The 14,875-nt window shown below is 42.4% G+C and overlaps 1 protein-coding gene across 9 annotated transcripts in view; it reads right to left on the bottom strand.

Moving 5' to 3' along the window:
- The window catches only part of fat1a (FAT atypical cadherin 1a), a 75,138-nt gene that overhangs the window by 37,934 nt on the left and 22,329 nt on the right, over positions 1-14,875 (bottom strand). For all 9 annotated transcript variants that reach the window (XR_013778600.1, XM_079337212.1, XM_079337217.1 and 6 more), the window contains exon 4: positions 4,921-4,982. Coding sequence is in view for 8 of the 9 variants with exons in the window: in XM_079337212.1 (XP_079193338.1) it covers positions 4,921-4,982 (62 nt within the window). In the remaining variant the exon portion in view is untranslated. The remainder of the gene's footprint in view (positions 1-4,920; positions 4,983-14,875) is intronic.

Raw genomic sequence — 14,875 nt, 5'->3', positions numbered from 1 at the left:
TAAAATAAACACGATGTTCGACATCCAATGTATGAGTGGAGACAAGATGTTCCTCTTTAATCTTACACTGAATCTCTCTTCAGTATAATAAAGGAGTCCAGTCAAACAGGTATTAGTCATCCAGTAATCCATACAGCCGTCTTCTCTCTGAACAAAATGTGTCCTCATGTTGTGACTACAGGAAGAGGTTTTTCACACATACAAAGACAAATCTCATGAGTCCTGTGGCTCTCAAGTCTCCAATTAAAAAATGTTAGAAGTATAGTTAAATATACTTGAGAAGAAATACAGTTAAAAATATCTAATCTCCCCAATAAAGAGGGCAGAACTTTGATTTGCTATTTAAAGGATATTTTACATCTTTAGAGCGTTATGTACCTTTAATGACGAGCTGTTTGACACATGGTATCCATAGTCATGAATCATTAGAGACATGAGACCGTGTAAATGAGCCAATCTGACAGAGCAGACGGGATATTTTTCAAGTAGAAGCTGGGCCCACTGCCCATCCTGTTTATACATAATGTGTTTCATGTGGTGGCTAATACGATCGAGAAAAAAAAAAAAAAAAAAAAAACGTCTCTCAAAGGAAATAACGTTGGACACGTTTCTCTCTGATCACGACAATGGTAGCTTGTATGTATGGCTGCTGCACAAATAATCCACCAGAGGTAATTATTCTTTCATCAACCGCACCTCTTCAGTTTGATAGCAACAGCTGCACCGGCTCTCCTGCTGTGTATCAAACGTGCACTGCTAATAAGCATTATGACTTACCCGCTCCAAACTAAAGGCTGAGAGACCTTTTAAAGCTCAGAAGAACTCGGGATAAAAGACAGAGTCGCGCAGTCTCCATCATTAGTGCAGCCTTGTTTTAAAGTCATGGCATCACGTGTTAGCGGAGGCATGCTAACACGTTGTGATATGCGAGTCGTTATTTTCCACCCTGATGTGTCTTAATGTGCGTCTGAGTGAAGTTTAAGGAGGTCTACTCGAAAATGGAAAGCGACAAGCTGACCTGACAAACGCAACAAAACACCATTTTTATCAGTTCCAACTCAAAGGCTGAGTTTATGGATGTGGACGCTGGCCGAGATCGGAGCATTTCAAGCTTCAAGCTGCGGGAAAAAAATAAACTGCGGAAGGGCAGAACTAATGTCATAGTCATTTCAGACCATCTGTTAAGTGCTTCACTAAAAACAGTCAGGAGTCCGAGGCCAAGCACACGCGCACCAATGGGTTTCATAGTTTTGGTTACTGAAGTGATGTGTTTTTCTTTTTGCAGAATTCACTAAATGAGATGAGAGGAAGCATGAGGCAAGGATGTGTTAGTGGCTTGACATTTTTGGCCTCGTGTATGTACGCATATATAGTGACTGATAACTCCATTTATTTAAGTATTTAGTTAAGTACTGGAAACCATCTGCTCTCTGTGTGCAGGCTCACTGTATCTCCACAGACGTCCATCACTATGCGTCTCTCATTGGAGCTTCTTTCCATCTAAAAGCCATTGTTTGGTAATTAGGAGAGGCAGACAAAAGGCAGTGTGTGTCAGACTGCATTCGTTTAAAAGGGCTGTGAAGTGAAGTGAAGGAAGGAGAGGCAATTTATTAGAATCTGATTATCTGTTGCAAAATGTTGAGCTTCCTCTGAGCAATCACATGTGACTAATGTTGTGTGAATGTGTTCAATGTTCATTAGAATGAGCCGTGGAAACTGAGCAGGATGTGAGAAATCGGCAAGTGTAAACGTTGCTTTCATGATGGAAGGACGTGACTGAAACTGAACTTCCAAAGGTGAAATGACAGTTAAGATGACAATTAATATTAAGCTTTACGATGATAACGTCATTTGTAATAATGGTAGCGTTATTTAAGATGACGTAATTGCTTCGATAGGGAAATCCAACAGGGCCAAAGACCTTCAGAACGATTCAATTTAAAGTTGATTTTTTTTTTTGTCTTGGTGTGTACATGTTCAACCAGACGATGCTCCGGGGACAGCACTCCTCAACAGAACAGGGACATAGTGCAGCGTGCACGGAAAAGCATGAATGCAATGTTTTAGTCATGCAGTCGTCAGCACGAGGAACAACTCTCTCCGTTGCATCCTCACATGAGGAGAAAAGCATTTTACCTTCCTTCTTGTGTCTAACCTACTCGTCCCTCACTCCTCGTGAAGACGAAGCAGAAATATTTAAAGAGAATATTTTAGGTGTCACAGTCATTTACACCTTCGGTCTAGTCCACTGCTTTTAAATTCAAGCAATATTTTATGATCATTCTATCAAGGCTTTTTTTTGTCAATCTACAAAGTATGTATGTAAGTCCAGTAGAACACGGCCTTGCTGTTTAAGTGTTCTTCCTTTTTGGAGTTTGCTTGTTTTCTCTCCTTCACGTCATTTAAACGTCATTCTATTTTCCATTGAAGTGTCCCACTCTGAAATACAAACATGTTTGGACACTGTATTAGAAGGGAAAGACAACAACTAGATCTCCAATGAAAGTAAAATTGGCTTAAAACAGCAACCTGTCCAGGCTGAACCCTGACGTCTTGCCAACTGCATGCTGGGACAGGCTCCAGACAACAGATGTGAACAGTCACATTTACCTCTCCTTCCCCATTATAATGCTCTCTCAGCGGTCCCAGGCCTGAATTTCAAGCATGTCCTGGCATGTCCCACTTTTTGCTATTTACCCACCCCCCCCCCCCTCCTTTCTGAGACAGAGGGCCTCTCTCATCCTGCCGCTACAGCCGACACTCAGACATCAGGAGCAGCTTTGCCTTTTCTCAAATTCCCCCACTGCCTCTCTGCCTGTAGCTCTCCGTATCTCTCTCTCTCTCTCTCTCTCTCTTTCTCACACAGACATGCGACTGCAGCCTACCAACCCCCCATCCATCTCATCATAAAAGCCGAAGCCCCCCTCCTGTGCTCCCTCCACCCCCACCTCTGGCATTTGGTGCAAACAATGCTGACACAGCCCCCACCCTAATTGCTCCACATGTTCCACATGGCCCACATGTTCCGTTTCTTCTCCTACAACAAGCTCGCACAAAAACTTCCGACACTAGCCGGGACTTCGGTTTGATTTGCTCCACCAGCTCTTATTTCACTCACAAAGACGCGTGCTCACACACATATGCATTCTTCCGAGTCCTTTTTTACCCTCTATAAGCTGGATACACTGTTGTGTGTGTGTGTGTGTGTGTGTGTGTGTGTGTGTGTGTGTGTGTGTGTGTGTGTGTGTGTGTGTGTGTGTGGATGTGTTGGAGAGCAAATTGTAGCCTAAAAGGGTCAGTGCTGCTTCACGAATGTTTAGCCCCATAAAGAGCTTCCTGCTGAATTCACATAACCAGTGACCAACACGCTCAAACTTCTTAAGTTACCATGGTGACACAGCTCTTCCACGGCTGTGTACAATCTGCCACTTTCTACCTATTTAGGTCAAAAGTTCCTTCCTTTAAATGATCCCACCCAATCGAAGTCCAGTGTCAGAGGAATGTGCTGGAGAAACTTTTAATTATCTGAGTTTCTGTCAATAATTTGATTCTGTGAGTGCTGTCGGTGTTATCGATGAAAGCTTGAGTCATAAAACGAGAGAAGAATGGGTACTAGCGTGAAGAGAAGGGGCGTGTTCAATTTGGCATTACATTAAAGTGTATCGAAGTTTGAACTTAGTGTTCAGTGTGTTTATGAGAAGTGTCTGGAGGCATTTTGTCAAATGAAGAACATTCATGAATTCCGAATAAGCAGCGTTTTTCTTCTTTCTTTTGTTGAACAAACATTAAGCTGTGAATGAGAAGAGCTCTCCAACAGTTTAAAGCCACATGTTGACACACTGCAAATCTGAAGCTGTGTTCACACACGCACTCTTGGTGGCAGAGTCGGACGTTACAGGGACAGTTTTTGCTTTTGTATCAAATCTTTGTGTAATTGGACGTTATTCACAGCGTCAACCAACGAGCTGAGGAGAGCAAACAGCGATCGCACAGGCGGTGTGATTTTTCCTGCATATTTCCCGTTATCGGCTCACCCCCACTTCACACAGATATTCAGCTAGGGCCTGGCAGGAAGACGTTTGGGTAAAGTTCTCGATGCATCCAGCCCATTGACATTTTTATTTGAAATGTTGCATGTGTGAAAAAAAACCCTCATGAGTCAGCAGCAATTCAAAACTTGCTAACTTCTAATTTGATTTGATTCCTCAGCTAAATGCGTCCCTGAAGGAGAGGAGTTGTACCTTATTTTCCACCTTCACCCCTATCATTTACTCTCAGTCCTGTAATGTAATTAGTGTAAAACAATGCGCAGTAAGAATATGAAATACAACACTGCAGCAGCATTAACTGTCCCCCAGTGATCACTGAATTGTGTAACTTCTAACAATAATTAAAAGGTGTCTAATCTGCTTCCTGTCAGCACTGAAAACACAATTAAAACGGCTATTATCAACCTGGGCTCTGCGGAGGGATGAAGGGAAGTATAAGGAGAGAGAACAGAGCGCCGCTCAATTAAAAGACACTAGTTCAGACATCGGCCCGTTAGTTTGACATCAGCTTCCTGTCCCAGCTTGCTTCATCCATGAGACGGAACAGTGGGAAAGAACAAAAGGATCAGTCACCGGGATCTCCCACACGCCGCCCACCTCGTCCTCCCTCCCACCCCGTCCGGAAATGAGCACAAGGAGAAACGATTCCCCCCCGTGTTCTAAGCACATACAAGAAGATTTGTTTTCGTTGGAAACATGTGCCAATCAGCCGAGGTTTGCTTGAAATGCCAAAATCTCACATACAGAAATTGGTATTCTGTTTTTTTTTTTAAAGCAGGGGAACAGTTTGACCTTCAAGGGTGCTGATCATCACGTTACTTGTTCGTGTTTTACAGAAAGACAACAGGCTGACGCAGACCACATAACTTACCTCAAGAATATGCTCATCTTGTTGTTCTCTGTCCAGCTTACGGGAAGTTGTTGTAACCAAACCTGTAAAGAGACACGAAAAAAAGAAATAATGAATCACACGGATAAGAAGTGATAAGACTTGGACAGATCCATGAGCCGTCATGTTAGAGCATTATAGACATGCTGCATGTATGTGTATCATGACCACAGAGCTGAAGTCTTTACTCAGCTCACCGATGTCAGAAATGTTTTGGGTTTACAACAAAATGAAATGCCAAAGTAGTATAGTATATTATGAGATTTTCTTCATTCTCAGAGGTTTACATCAGCATCAGAAAACATACAGTCTCAGTGTGTTTTATGGCGTGATAAATAAATACGAGGCCGTCTTTGAATCCAAACAACCAGGCCAAACACACAGACAATTGAAAAGAAAAAGAAACAATATTTTCTCACAAAACTCAAAACTGAAGAGCAATCTTCCCCCTAGCTGCTGGGTGGCATGATCTGAACTCTGCTGCTGAACTCATCAGTCACTCCGGAGTAAAGAGTTTGCGTCTGGACGAGCGCTCTTTCTAAAGTCCTCCCCCTCTTTTCTAGGTTAAACCAGTTGCCAGACAGCCCACCACACTGCCTCACATATGTGAAATATCACAATGGTCTGCAAATAGTGCCCAAACAGGAGCACAGCCTTGACACCATGCTTTTACATCATCCACAAGCTGAATAAACAGCCAGACAGCCAGACAGCGGCTGCAGTTTTCAGCACTTTTTGAAACAGAGAAAAAGAAACTTCAGAAAAAAAGTCAGTTAAAGTGTTTCAACAGCCTTTTTGAGCTCTATCACTCTTTTTAAGTAGGAGGATTGATGCTGCGTGACATCAATCACACAGAGGGAACTTCACAGTCAAATCTTTGAGCGAGGGGGGGGAAAAAAAGTGAAACTTAAATGAGCTCCAGTCCTGAGTTCCTGACAAATCCAACTTGAAGATAAATTCACAAACAAGAGCAGAAGAGAGAGAGAGAGCGAGGACGAGAGGGGGAAGGATGAGGGCTGCAGGGCCAAGTTAAAGACGGCGTTGTGTTCTCACTACCAGCGTAATTGCAACTTTGCAGAGACGCTGAGTGTAGAGTAGACATGCCAACTTCCACCGCAGCGGAGCTGTCTGCTCGCCACACTGTGCCTGATTAGCATAAAGCAAAGGATTTCCGAAACCAGAAGCCATCAATGGCACATATGCCTGCAACAAGAATAGCAAGCCACAACTTACATGTCCTGAAATAGCACTCCCTCTGCAATTGAGGCATATGAGTGAGGTGCCCCCCCCCTTTCTTTTTGATCCACTCCTACTTAGGCTTTATTTAATCTTCACAGTGAGCTGCAAAGATATAAGGCGAGTGAGATTCTGTTTGAAATGTTTCCTTTTCGGCTCCGCTTATCCAATACGGCCACACCAAGACAAGAATCATATCTACATTTGAAAAAACCCTAATCTCCACTGTAGGTGAAAATGTAAGAGGAAAATCTAAATGGACACAAAGAGAAAAACGCCCTTCGACACCGCCCCCTCCCTCTCTTGAGAGAAAAGAGGTGCATCAACACTGACAACACGAATTAAGTTGGATAAATTCACACGTCTGGCAGGATTTACTCTCTGCAGCGTTGCACGGTGTCTGCGAAAAAAGAAAAAGTTTGCACAGCATCAGCATGCGTTTCATGAGGCAGCGAGCTGTAGATCATTACCATCAAAGCTAATAGTTCTGCTGTGCCACATCAAAACAGACTGCACTGACTAATTATTCATGTGCTTTAGCAAGGCTTGAGCTGATGGATGATTATGTTTTTACGCTCCCCGTGCGCTCTGTTCGGTAAGTCCTTTCTCTCTGCATGTATTATTGAGCCGAATACAGATGACTACATTAACCACACCGAGTCTGGGCTTATGATCTATAATTCCACTGCCATTCAGCGGCCTAATCAAAAGCCGGTCTGACTATCGTAAAAGTGCCCGGGTTTGTTATGGAAACAGAACACAGCATTACAATGGGAGATCTACGGCAGGTGTAACTGTATCCAAAGCCTGATGAGGAGATCAGACATTAGCTACGAGTTCAACACTGCAAAGACAGGAAGAGGAGCCTCATTTCACCATGACAATTTAAAGTGGAGGAAACAGGGTAGCGCGATACAAGATGCCTTCTGCTTCCGAATGAGGGAGCTTGTTTTGAAAATATTGTTCATTTTGATTCTCTTCTTAATTCTCAATCTCGCACACAAATTAGCACTCCTACCTCCAGCAGAGATATTTGTTTTTTGATTAGGCTAGATGGAAAGAGAGAGAGTTCTGAAGTGTATTTCTGATTTTTGAGATTGAGGTGGATATCCAACATGATCAGGTTTACAAAACACCAATGGGTGACTTGTCTGAGACTACGTCCATGTTTAATGCACTTTATGACACTGGGTAGCCGGGCATTACAATTTATAATCATTTCAGTGTTGAGAAATCGTGCGTCTGATTTGTCTTTTAACGGCTGAATGTTGAAGGTTCTTAAAATACGACATAATCGAAAGAAAAGTCTTTCAATGTTCTACACCCCATGTGTCCAAAGATATCCACTGTACCTTTGCACTGGAGGGAGAATAATGACTAATTACTGGGTGGGATTGTTTGGTATTTTGAAAGTCAAATGAATAAAGACGCGAAAGGCTTGCAGCTTATTTTTTGTGTCAAAACAACAAGAAGCAAAGAGTACTCCTGTGACTGTTTTAGCTCTACAATTAGTCAGCTATGTGATTTTGGAGCATGAACCTTTTCTCAAATGGTTCAAACCACAAGCTCACCCGTGTGGCTCTTTCACTTTTTTAGGGTTGAAGAACGGAAGAATGTTGATGGAGCAAGAAACCCACATTGACTCTTTAGATGTAGAGATGTCTGGAAGGACAATCTGAAATCTGAAAAGGAAAAACAATCAGCTGCTTGTACTGTGGATAGTGTGAGCTATTTTCATAAACGTGGTGATGGAGCTGACACTACTTTAGTTTACTTCAATACAATTTTTTTTTATCCCTGACATGTTGCCAGCTTGCGGCTCGATCTCTGACCGCAGCACTCACCACCCACTCTTAAATCCCAGCACTGGTATCACTATCAGAACACAGGTCACAACAGCTTATTTCTGAAACATTCAAACTTTCCAAAATACAACGTCTGTTCAAACCTATTCAGCAAATATCCATCAATCGGGGGAAAAAAATACATGCTCACAAAGGAAGGATTCTTGAACGAAGCACTGCATACCACTCAAACTCGACCTTCAAGGTAAAGAGCTGTAAAATGAGTGGCTGCTTAGGTAGAGCTCGCCAATGAAGTCTGGTTCCAACCAGCAGTCTTTGACAAAACACACACACACACACACACACACACACACACACACACACACACACAAAAGCCATTCTGAGGCGTGGGCCGTGCTGGGCCGACAGTAATTATAGCCATGCTGTTTGGAGAGGGGGAGAAAAACAACAGCAAGGCAGCAGTGGCACTCTCAACCATGTCCTTGAGCGCTACAACTGCAGCTCCAAAATGGACGCCCTGGAGGGAGTTAAGGAGTCCAGGACATTGTTGGGGCCGCTTTTTGTAGCCGTGCAGTGCTGCTGTGATTAGCAGTCTCGGGATGGACACACATTTAGCTGTAAGTCCAGACATTGGGGAATGGGCTGTGTCTCTGCAGTGACTGGACTTGTTGGAGCCATTTTTAGGTCCATGAGATATTAAGCATTATTGTTGATGAGCTGACACTAAGCTATGAAAACTCATTATTTAAGCCCTGGCTCGTTCTCTCCCGTGTGAGCAAAGTAATGAACACTGCAACAAATGACTTATCCTGAAACCCAATGTTCAGCTCCAGACAACTATATCAATATTCGGAGCTTCATTACGAGTTAAGTGTCTGCCACTCGAGCCTAAAACAACACTGTGAAAGGAGTCTGTTTTCACAGCTCGCACTGCCATGTACACACTCTCAAAAAGAAAAAAAGAAAACTGTGGGACCTCTAAATCCAAAGCGCTGTGGGAGTTCAAGAAGGGATGGTACATCAAAGTGGGTGCTGTTTGTCACTAGCTTTATAAGCAATTCTCTAAGAGGCTGAAACTGACTTTTATTTTCAGGGAAAGCAATGCTTGGAATGCCATTCAAAAGTCTGTGTGGCAATTGACAAAAACGCTCTCATAACCTACTGCAAATGTGTTTTTTTTTAATTCAAAGATGTCTTTGAAATAGTAAAAAGCATTGAGTTGGGAAGTAATGTTCACATTGGGATAGAGTTATCTCAGCTCTTCACAGCTGCAAGGCTTAGTTGTAATCTGTAAAGACAAGCATGTCATGGAGGACTCTGGACTACAGGGGAGTCAGGGTCCCCAGTGCTTGTGAAAGTGAATGTTATGGGGCATGGTGTGAATGGATGGGGTACTTAGAGCAGAAGAGCAGCTGAAGAACAAGAGTTCTTAATTGTGAAGTTGAGCTATGTCTGTTCGTATGTACAGATGAAATCTGGGTGGTAAACAAGTCATGGCATCCCAGACGTTAACGGTATGAGACTGTGTGTGCACTTTAGCTTGCAAGTTACGTTTTCTTCATTTTGAGATTCAGAGGACTAACTGGTCTCGAGACATCTGCTTGGCATAAACACTTAAAGTCAGTTCTATTTAATCATATTCCCTTCTCAAACTAAACGTTGGCAGATTCCACAGTTGGCCTTTATACATCGATCAGACTTTGTGTATCCTACATTGTAGTGGGCAGGACATGAGTAAATCTGCCAGGTCAGATACACAACTCATCGGCTGTCAATCAAAAGCTGGCATGTTAAAATAAAAAAGTCAAGGGAACTACTGAGTTTGTGGAAGTTCTGAAAATGTTAAATGAAATATGTATTATGTAACTGAAGAACTAACACGGACCTTTGAATAGACGAACCAGGAATGTGTGTAGTTGAGAGACAGCAGGCTACATTAGCATTAAAGCTGTGAGTGAAAAATGGAGCTCAAATATTAAGTACATCTGTTCTTTTTATTTTCATTGTGCTGAACAATTAGACAACTTAATCCAACGAATGTGTGCTAATGATCACACTTCAAACAACACTGGAAAGAAGCAGAGGTTTTGTTGAGTAACTAATGCTAGCTGCTATGTTAGCAGAGTATGTGGATGTTGGGAGTTAGCTTTCCAGCAACCATGTATGCTTCCTCTGAGTACATTTCAACATCACCAAGCTTCTGATTCTAATATATCTGGAAGGCACACAAATCAATTCCTGTTCTTCCTGCCTGAGGTGTGCCCAGGCTATTACAATGTCTAACAAATGACTGTTTGAATGGAGACCGAAGGGAGCAGTTTATCCAGAATAAAATAAATGTCCAACATGTTGACACAATGAGCAGCTACCTACAAATTTGGAAAAGCTGCCAAATGTAGTACTTTCAAGTGAACTTTACACCGTTAACATTTAATTTGTTTCACTTGGGAAACAACAGCGACCTGGTGCTTTTAGCAGATGTGCCCTTAAACGTTGAGCAAGAACAATTTAAGTGTACCATAATTGACACCAAACTTCACACTGTAATTTGAGTGTGTAGTGTTATCACCGTGTCAGCACCAGTGTCTCATCCACTCAACTGTGTACACTTTGGTTTCCCTCACCAGCGTACTCGTCACAGTGACAGCAATGCTTCCCTGTTGTGTCAGATTTGTCAATAGAAAGTCTTGACCTCAGCTTCTGTCATTTTGCACAGGTTTGCCATTGTGGAAGAAAAAACACTGTCCTTCAAAATACTGGTAATAATGAACCAACCAAATGTTGAATGAGCGAAAGGCTGTATAGTCCTCGGTGCAGGTGGCCTGGGTTCAAATCCTACCTGTTGCTCTTTTCCAGCATGTGATTAACCAATTGCTCTACCCGATTTTCAAATCTATCCACTGTACTATTAAATAAAGGCAAAAATAAGAAGCGGATAGTTTTCAACGTATACCTCTTTCCTGAAGATGGGCTTCACAAGAAGTGTTTAGTTAGTTTAATGTTTTCAAATTCAGATCTCGTTCATTTGTTCTTAGAAATCGATATGACGTCTTTACTCTTTGAAAAAGACCATACATTTATGCCACATAGGGATACAAAGGACCACAAAGGTCCCAGGTTGGATTTCTTACAAAGATAGTGCAGTTAAAATTAATCTTTGCCAACCAAGCTACCGTGACCACCCTTTGAAGTTTGAAGAGAAAAAAATCTGCTCTTTTTCATTTCCACATTTTCTTCTCACAATCTCTTTAGAGAGCTGTGACAATTGTTTGGCCTCCAATTCACCGGAAACATTAGGAAGTTGTTGGAAGTATCCATTTCCTATCTCACTTCCCTTGATAGTGGTTGGGGCTTTGGTAAACCACTGATAACAGCAGTGTGTGTGTGTGTGTGTGTGTGTGTGTGTGTGTGTGTGTGTGTGTGTGTGTGTGTGTGTGTGCGGGTGGGTGGGTGTAGGTGGCGTTTACTTCAAAAATGAAAGTTGTTGTGTGCGCCACAGAAAGTGGAGGATTTGCAGCAGCGAGTCCTCGTGGCTGTTCTCCCTTTACCTTTTCATTCAAGCCTCCGGGGATGACAAATGCTCATAAAACCTGTGGAAGGTATCCAAGCTTGCCAAAACAAACCCATTGCATTTCATTTTCAGTTGATGACAATGTGCAGTTAGCTTCAGGCAAAGAAAATAAGGATGGGCCAAAATTGTTCTGTCCTTTCATAAAAAACACACCAGGGATTATTATTCATCATTTAAGGTTGAACCACAGGAGTGAAAGCTGCCATTAAAGGAAAAACAAAGTCATGTAAAGACATCCAATATCATTTATTGGCAAGCTTTTGGTAAAACTACCCAAGTGTCTGGTGACGAATACAGATAGGCGCCATCATTACGGGGAGGCGTCGATATCACGTGTCATGTTATCATGGACAGATCAAAACATGCTCTCAAGAATTAACAGGACAAGGGTAGAGCAGTTAGAAAGTATGAATGCCACACATGGAGAGGTGGAATGGGCACAGCAGGAAGTAATGACTCTTTTCCAGATAAGATGGTTATCACGGTGATCTTTGCTCCAGTCCTCTCTCCTTTGCTTAGACAGAAGAAAACTTCCTGTGTGAGTGTGTCTGTATTCAGACTACGTGTTCTGCTTGCTCGCCCTGTCCTGACACAAGTTCTGGCGTAAGAGTTTTGCTCAAAGTCCAACATTTAATGGTACTTCAACAGTCGTTCAGAGAAGACAGAGAGAGAGTGAGTCACCAGGTAGAGAACATTGTTCACACTTCAACAGAAAAGGTGGGCAACTCATGTCAAACACCTCAGCTGGCCCGGCTCAGTGCTTTCTGACAACTCTGTTACAAAGAAGAGGACTAAAAGTGGACAGCAAGTGGGCTGGTTGTCCCCATTTATGTGCAGACCAAACGTTTTTTTATGCCAAACCTAAAGCCAAGTACAACATCTGTTAACGACAGCTTCAGATGTTCTGGTTACAACTTTTATCCCTTACCGAGACCAACACCTGGACTTAAAACAACTAGTTTTTAAAGCTTCTGATGGACTTGCCTCACCTTAGCATTAAATGATTATATCCAGACAAAGCAAAATAATAGGATAACACCGGGAGCACAATCCAGAGGAGACTTCAACGTGGCGAGACGGAGAATTGAGTTTCGTCAAAAGGTCGGGGTCTGTTAGAGGACAAATGATCCCTGTTTATCAGAGACTGCGACAAGCACTTAACCTTTAACCAAAATCTCAAATATGGGTTACAAATAAAACAGTCATGTGCCTATATGAAATATCTGTCTCTTCTTTGATGCCCAAAGTGTCTGCTTAATTCTGCATTTTAAGCAGCTATTTGTACACCTACCTCTCTGTTGTGTTCAATGTAAAAAAAAATGTCCACTGTGTGTCTAAAACTGCTTGAGTTGTTTCATATTAAATATGATGTGTTGATTAACGTGCACTGTCCTAATTGAACAACGACTCGACTTGAGGGATAAAGAACACTGATTGCTGACATTTTGCTGGCTTTGCTAATCATCCCACTTCCTGCCAGCGACATGAGATTGTTGATCGTTATCGCCAACGCGATCATTTATCTAAGGGAGTTGATATTTAATGCGGGTAGCAGATTATGTTATCAGATAAGTGCATTTGACTGGCATTCTAGCCGATAACAGGTATAGCCTTCAGTCCTCACTGCAGGCTAACATCCACTCTCTTTATCTCGGTGTTTTAAATCACAATACCGCCACAGCTCCGCGCTACACGATGCTCTCTGTCTACCTTGCTTGTTTACATCTGGGTCGTAGAGCAGTTTGGCAGTAGTCATTAAGTCGAGATAGAGCCACGGCTAGTGGGAAGCGGCCACTTAAACAAAACTTTGGACAAGCATTAAGGGCATCAATTGATAAAAATAATAATAATACAAATAATAGTAATGATTTGTTTCTCTTACCAGTAACTCCTGCACCAACTAAGGGCAACATTCAATTGTTTAGTACTACTTTATGACATTTTTAAACACAACACATACAATTATGTTTCTGTCTGTCGAACACATCCCAGCCTGTTGTGATCCGAGTTATCTGGGAGACACAATTCTGCGCAGCCATCACATCAGGTCTTAGGAGCCTTGAGCAGCCTTGGTCATGTCTGTGGGTGGGATGAGATCTGTGCCACCCAACATCTGAGCTCTTGTTCATCTTTTAAAATTTCACACACCAGCAGCATTATTCAAATTCACTGATCTCACACTGATTGAGAACACATAATTCATATCCAGCTGACTGGCACAATTTGAATCCCCACACCGCTCTGCCCCGTTTTTTTTGTTTTTGTTTTGTCTTCTGTTTCGATCTCTTCAATAGCAAGCTGTATCAAAAACAGTTGAGCTCTAAGCTCTCAGACGGTGGGATTGCAGTAGAGTCTGTGCAAGAGAGAAGGGCTGGCCTTGCACTTTAATGACAAACTAAAGTCAGAGAACAGACAAAACAGCAGGACTTGTTTACTTGGCAGAAATGAAGTAGGCCTAAGCCTTTCATCCTGGGCTTTACGGAGCCAATGTGGGTCTGCAAGGGGAAAAAAAAGGGCAACCGACACCACCCAAGGCGTCAAAGTGAAGCCGTCGTATGTGTTTGAAGCTCGACGAGCTGCTCGGAAAAGCTGCTCAAGGCTGTTACCCATGATAGCAGGCTAGCTAGTTAGCTTGGAACACAAGCCAACAAAGTTCCAAAAAGCCACACACAAAACACAGGCCTTAACGTCTTTTCCATTTTTTTCTTTCCACCCCTCTGCAGAGCTTTGTAGGTATGCCAAGTCAGGGCCTATGCTTCCAATGCAATTTAAGAATGTGTAATTACAGAGACTTGCATGTTGTAAATTTAAACATTTTCAAAAACCTATAATATGCGGTGAGAACGCCATACTGGGTTGATAATGTGGAGAGATATCAGGTCTATTTCGATCTCATTTAATACCTCAGATAAAGAAAACAAAGCATTATCATTGAAGACATTCAATCCAATTCTAAATAACAAGCCCGTTCTGGAAGTTTCTGTTTCTTCTTGTTTTCTCTCCTCACCTACTTTTTTTTCTTCCTCCACTCTCAGCTGCAATCTTCAAAAACACCCAGGACGGAAAAATCTAAAGGGCAAAGCAGTGATTTAACGATGTTTTCTTTGTTAAAAGCCTTCTTTGTTGAACCTGACGCAACGGGCTCTGGTGTCCCACTGATTAAAGTTTTAACGTGCTTTGATATGCATGAAAGGTTTCTTCTCCTTATGCTTCACCGTCCTCCATAAACAGTTTTTTTCCCCCTTCCAGCTCTTCTGAAGCTTAAGGACAGAAAGGCACCTCGAAAAAAAGATACAGCCTGTAAAGACTTTCTGCTCACAGCGGA

This window comes from Symphodus melops (assembly GCF_947650265.1).
Source record: "Symphodus melops genome assembly, chromosome: 2".
Classification (NCBI taxonomy): Eukaryota; Metazoa; Chordata; class Actinopteri; order Labriformes; family Labridae; genus Symphodus; species Symphodus melops.
This window is presented reverse-complemented; position numbering and strand designations above follow the sequence as displayed.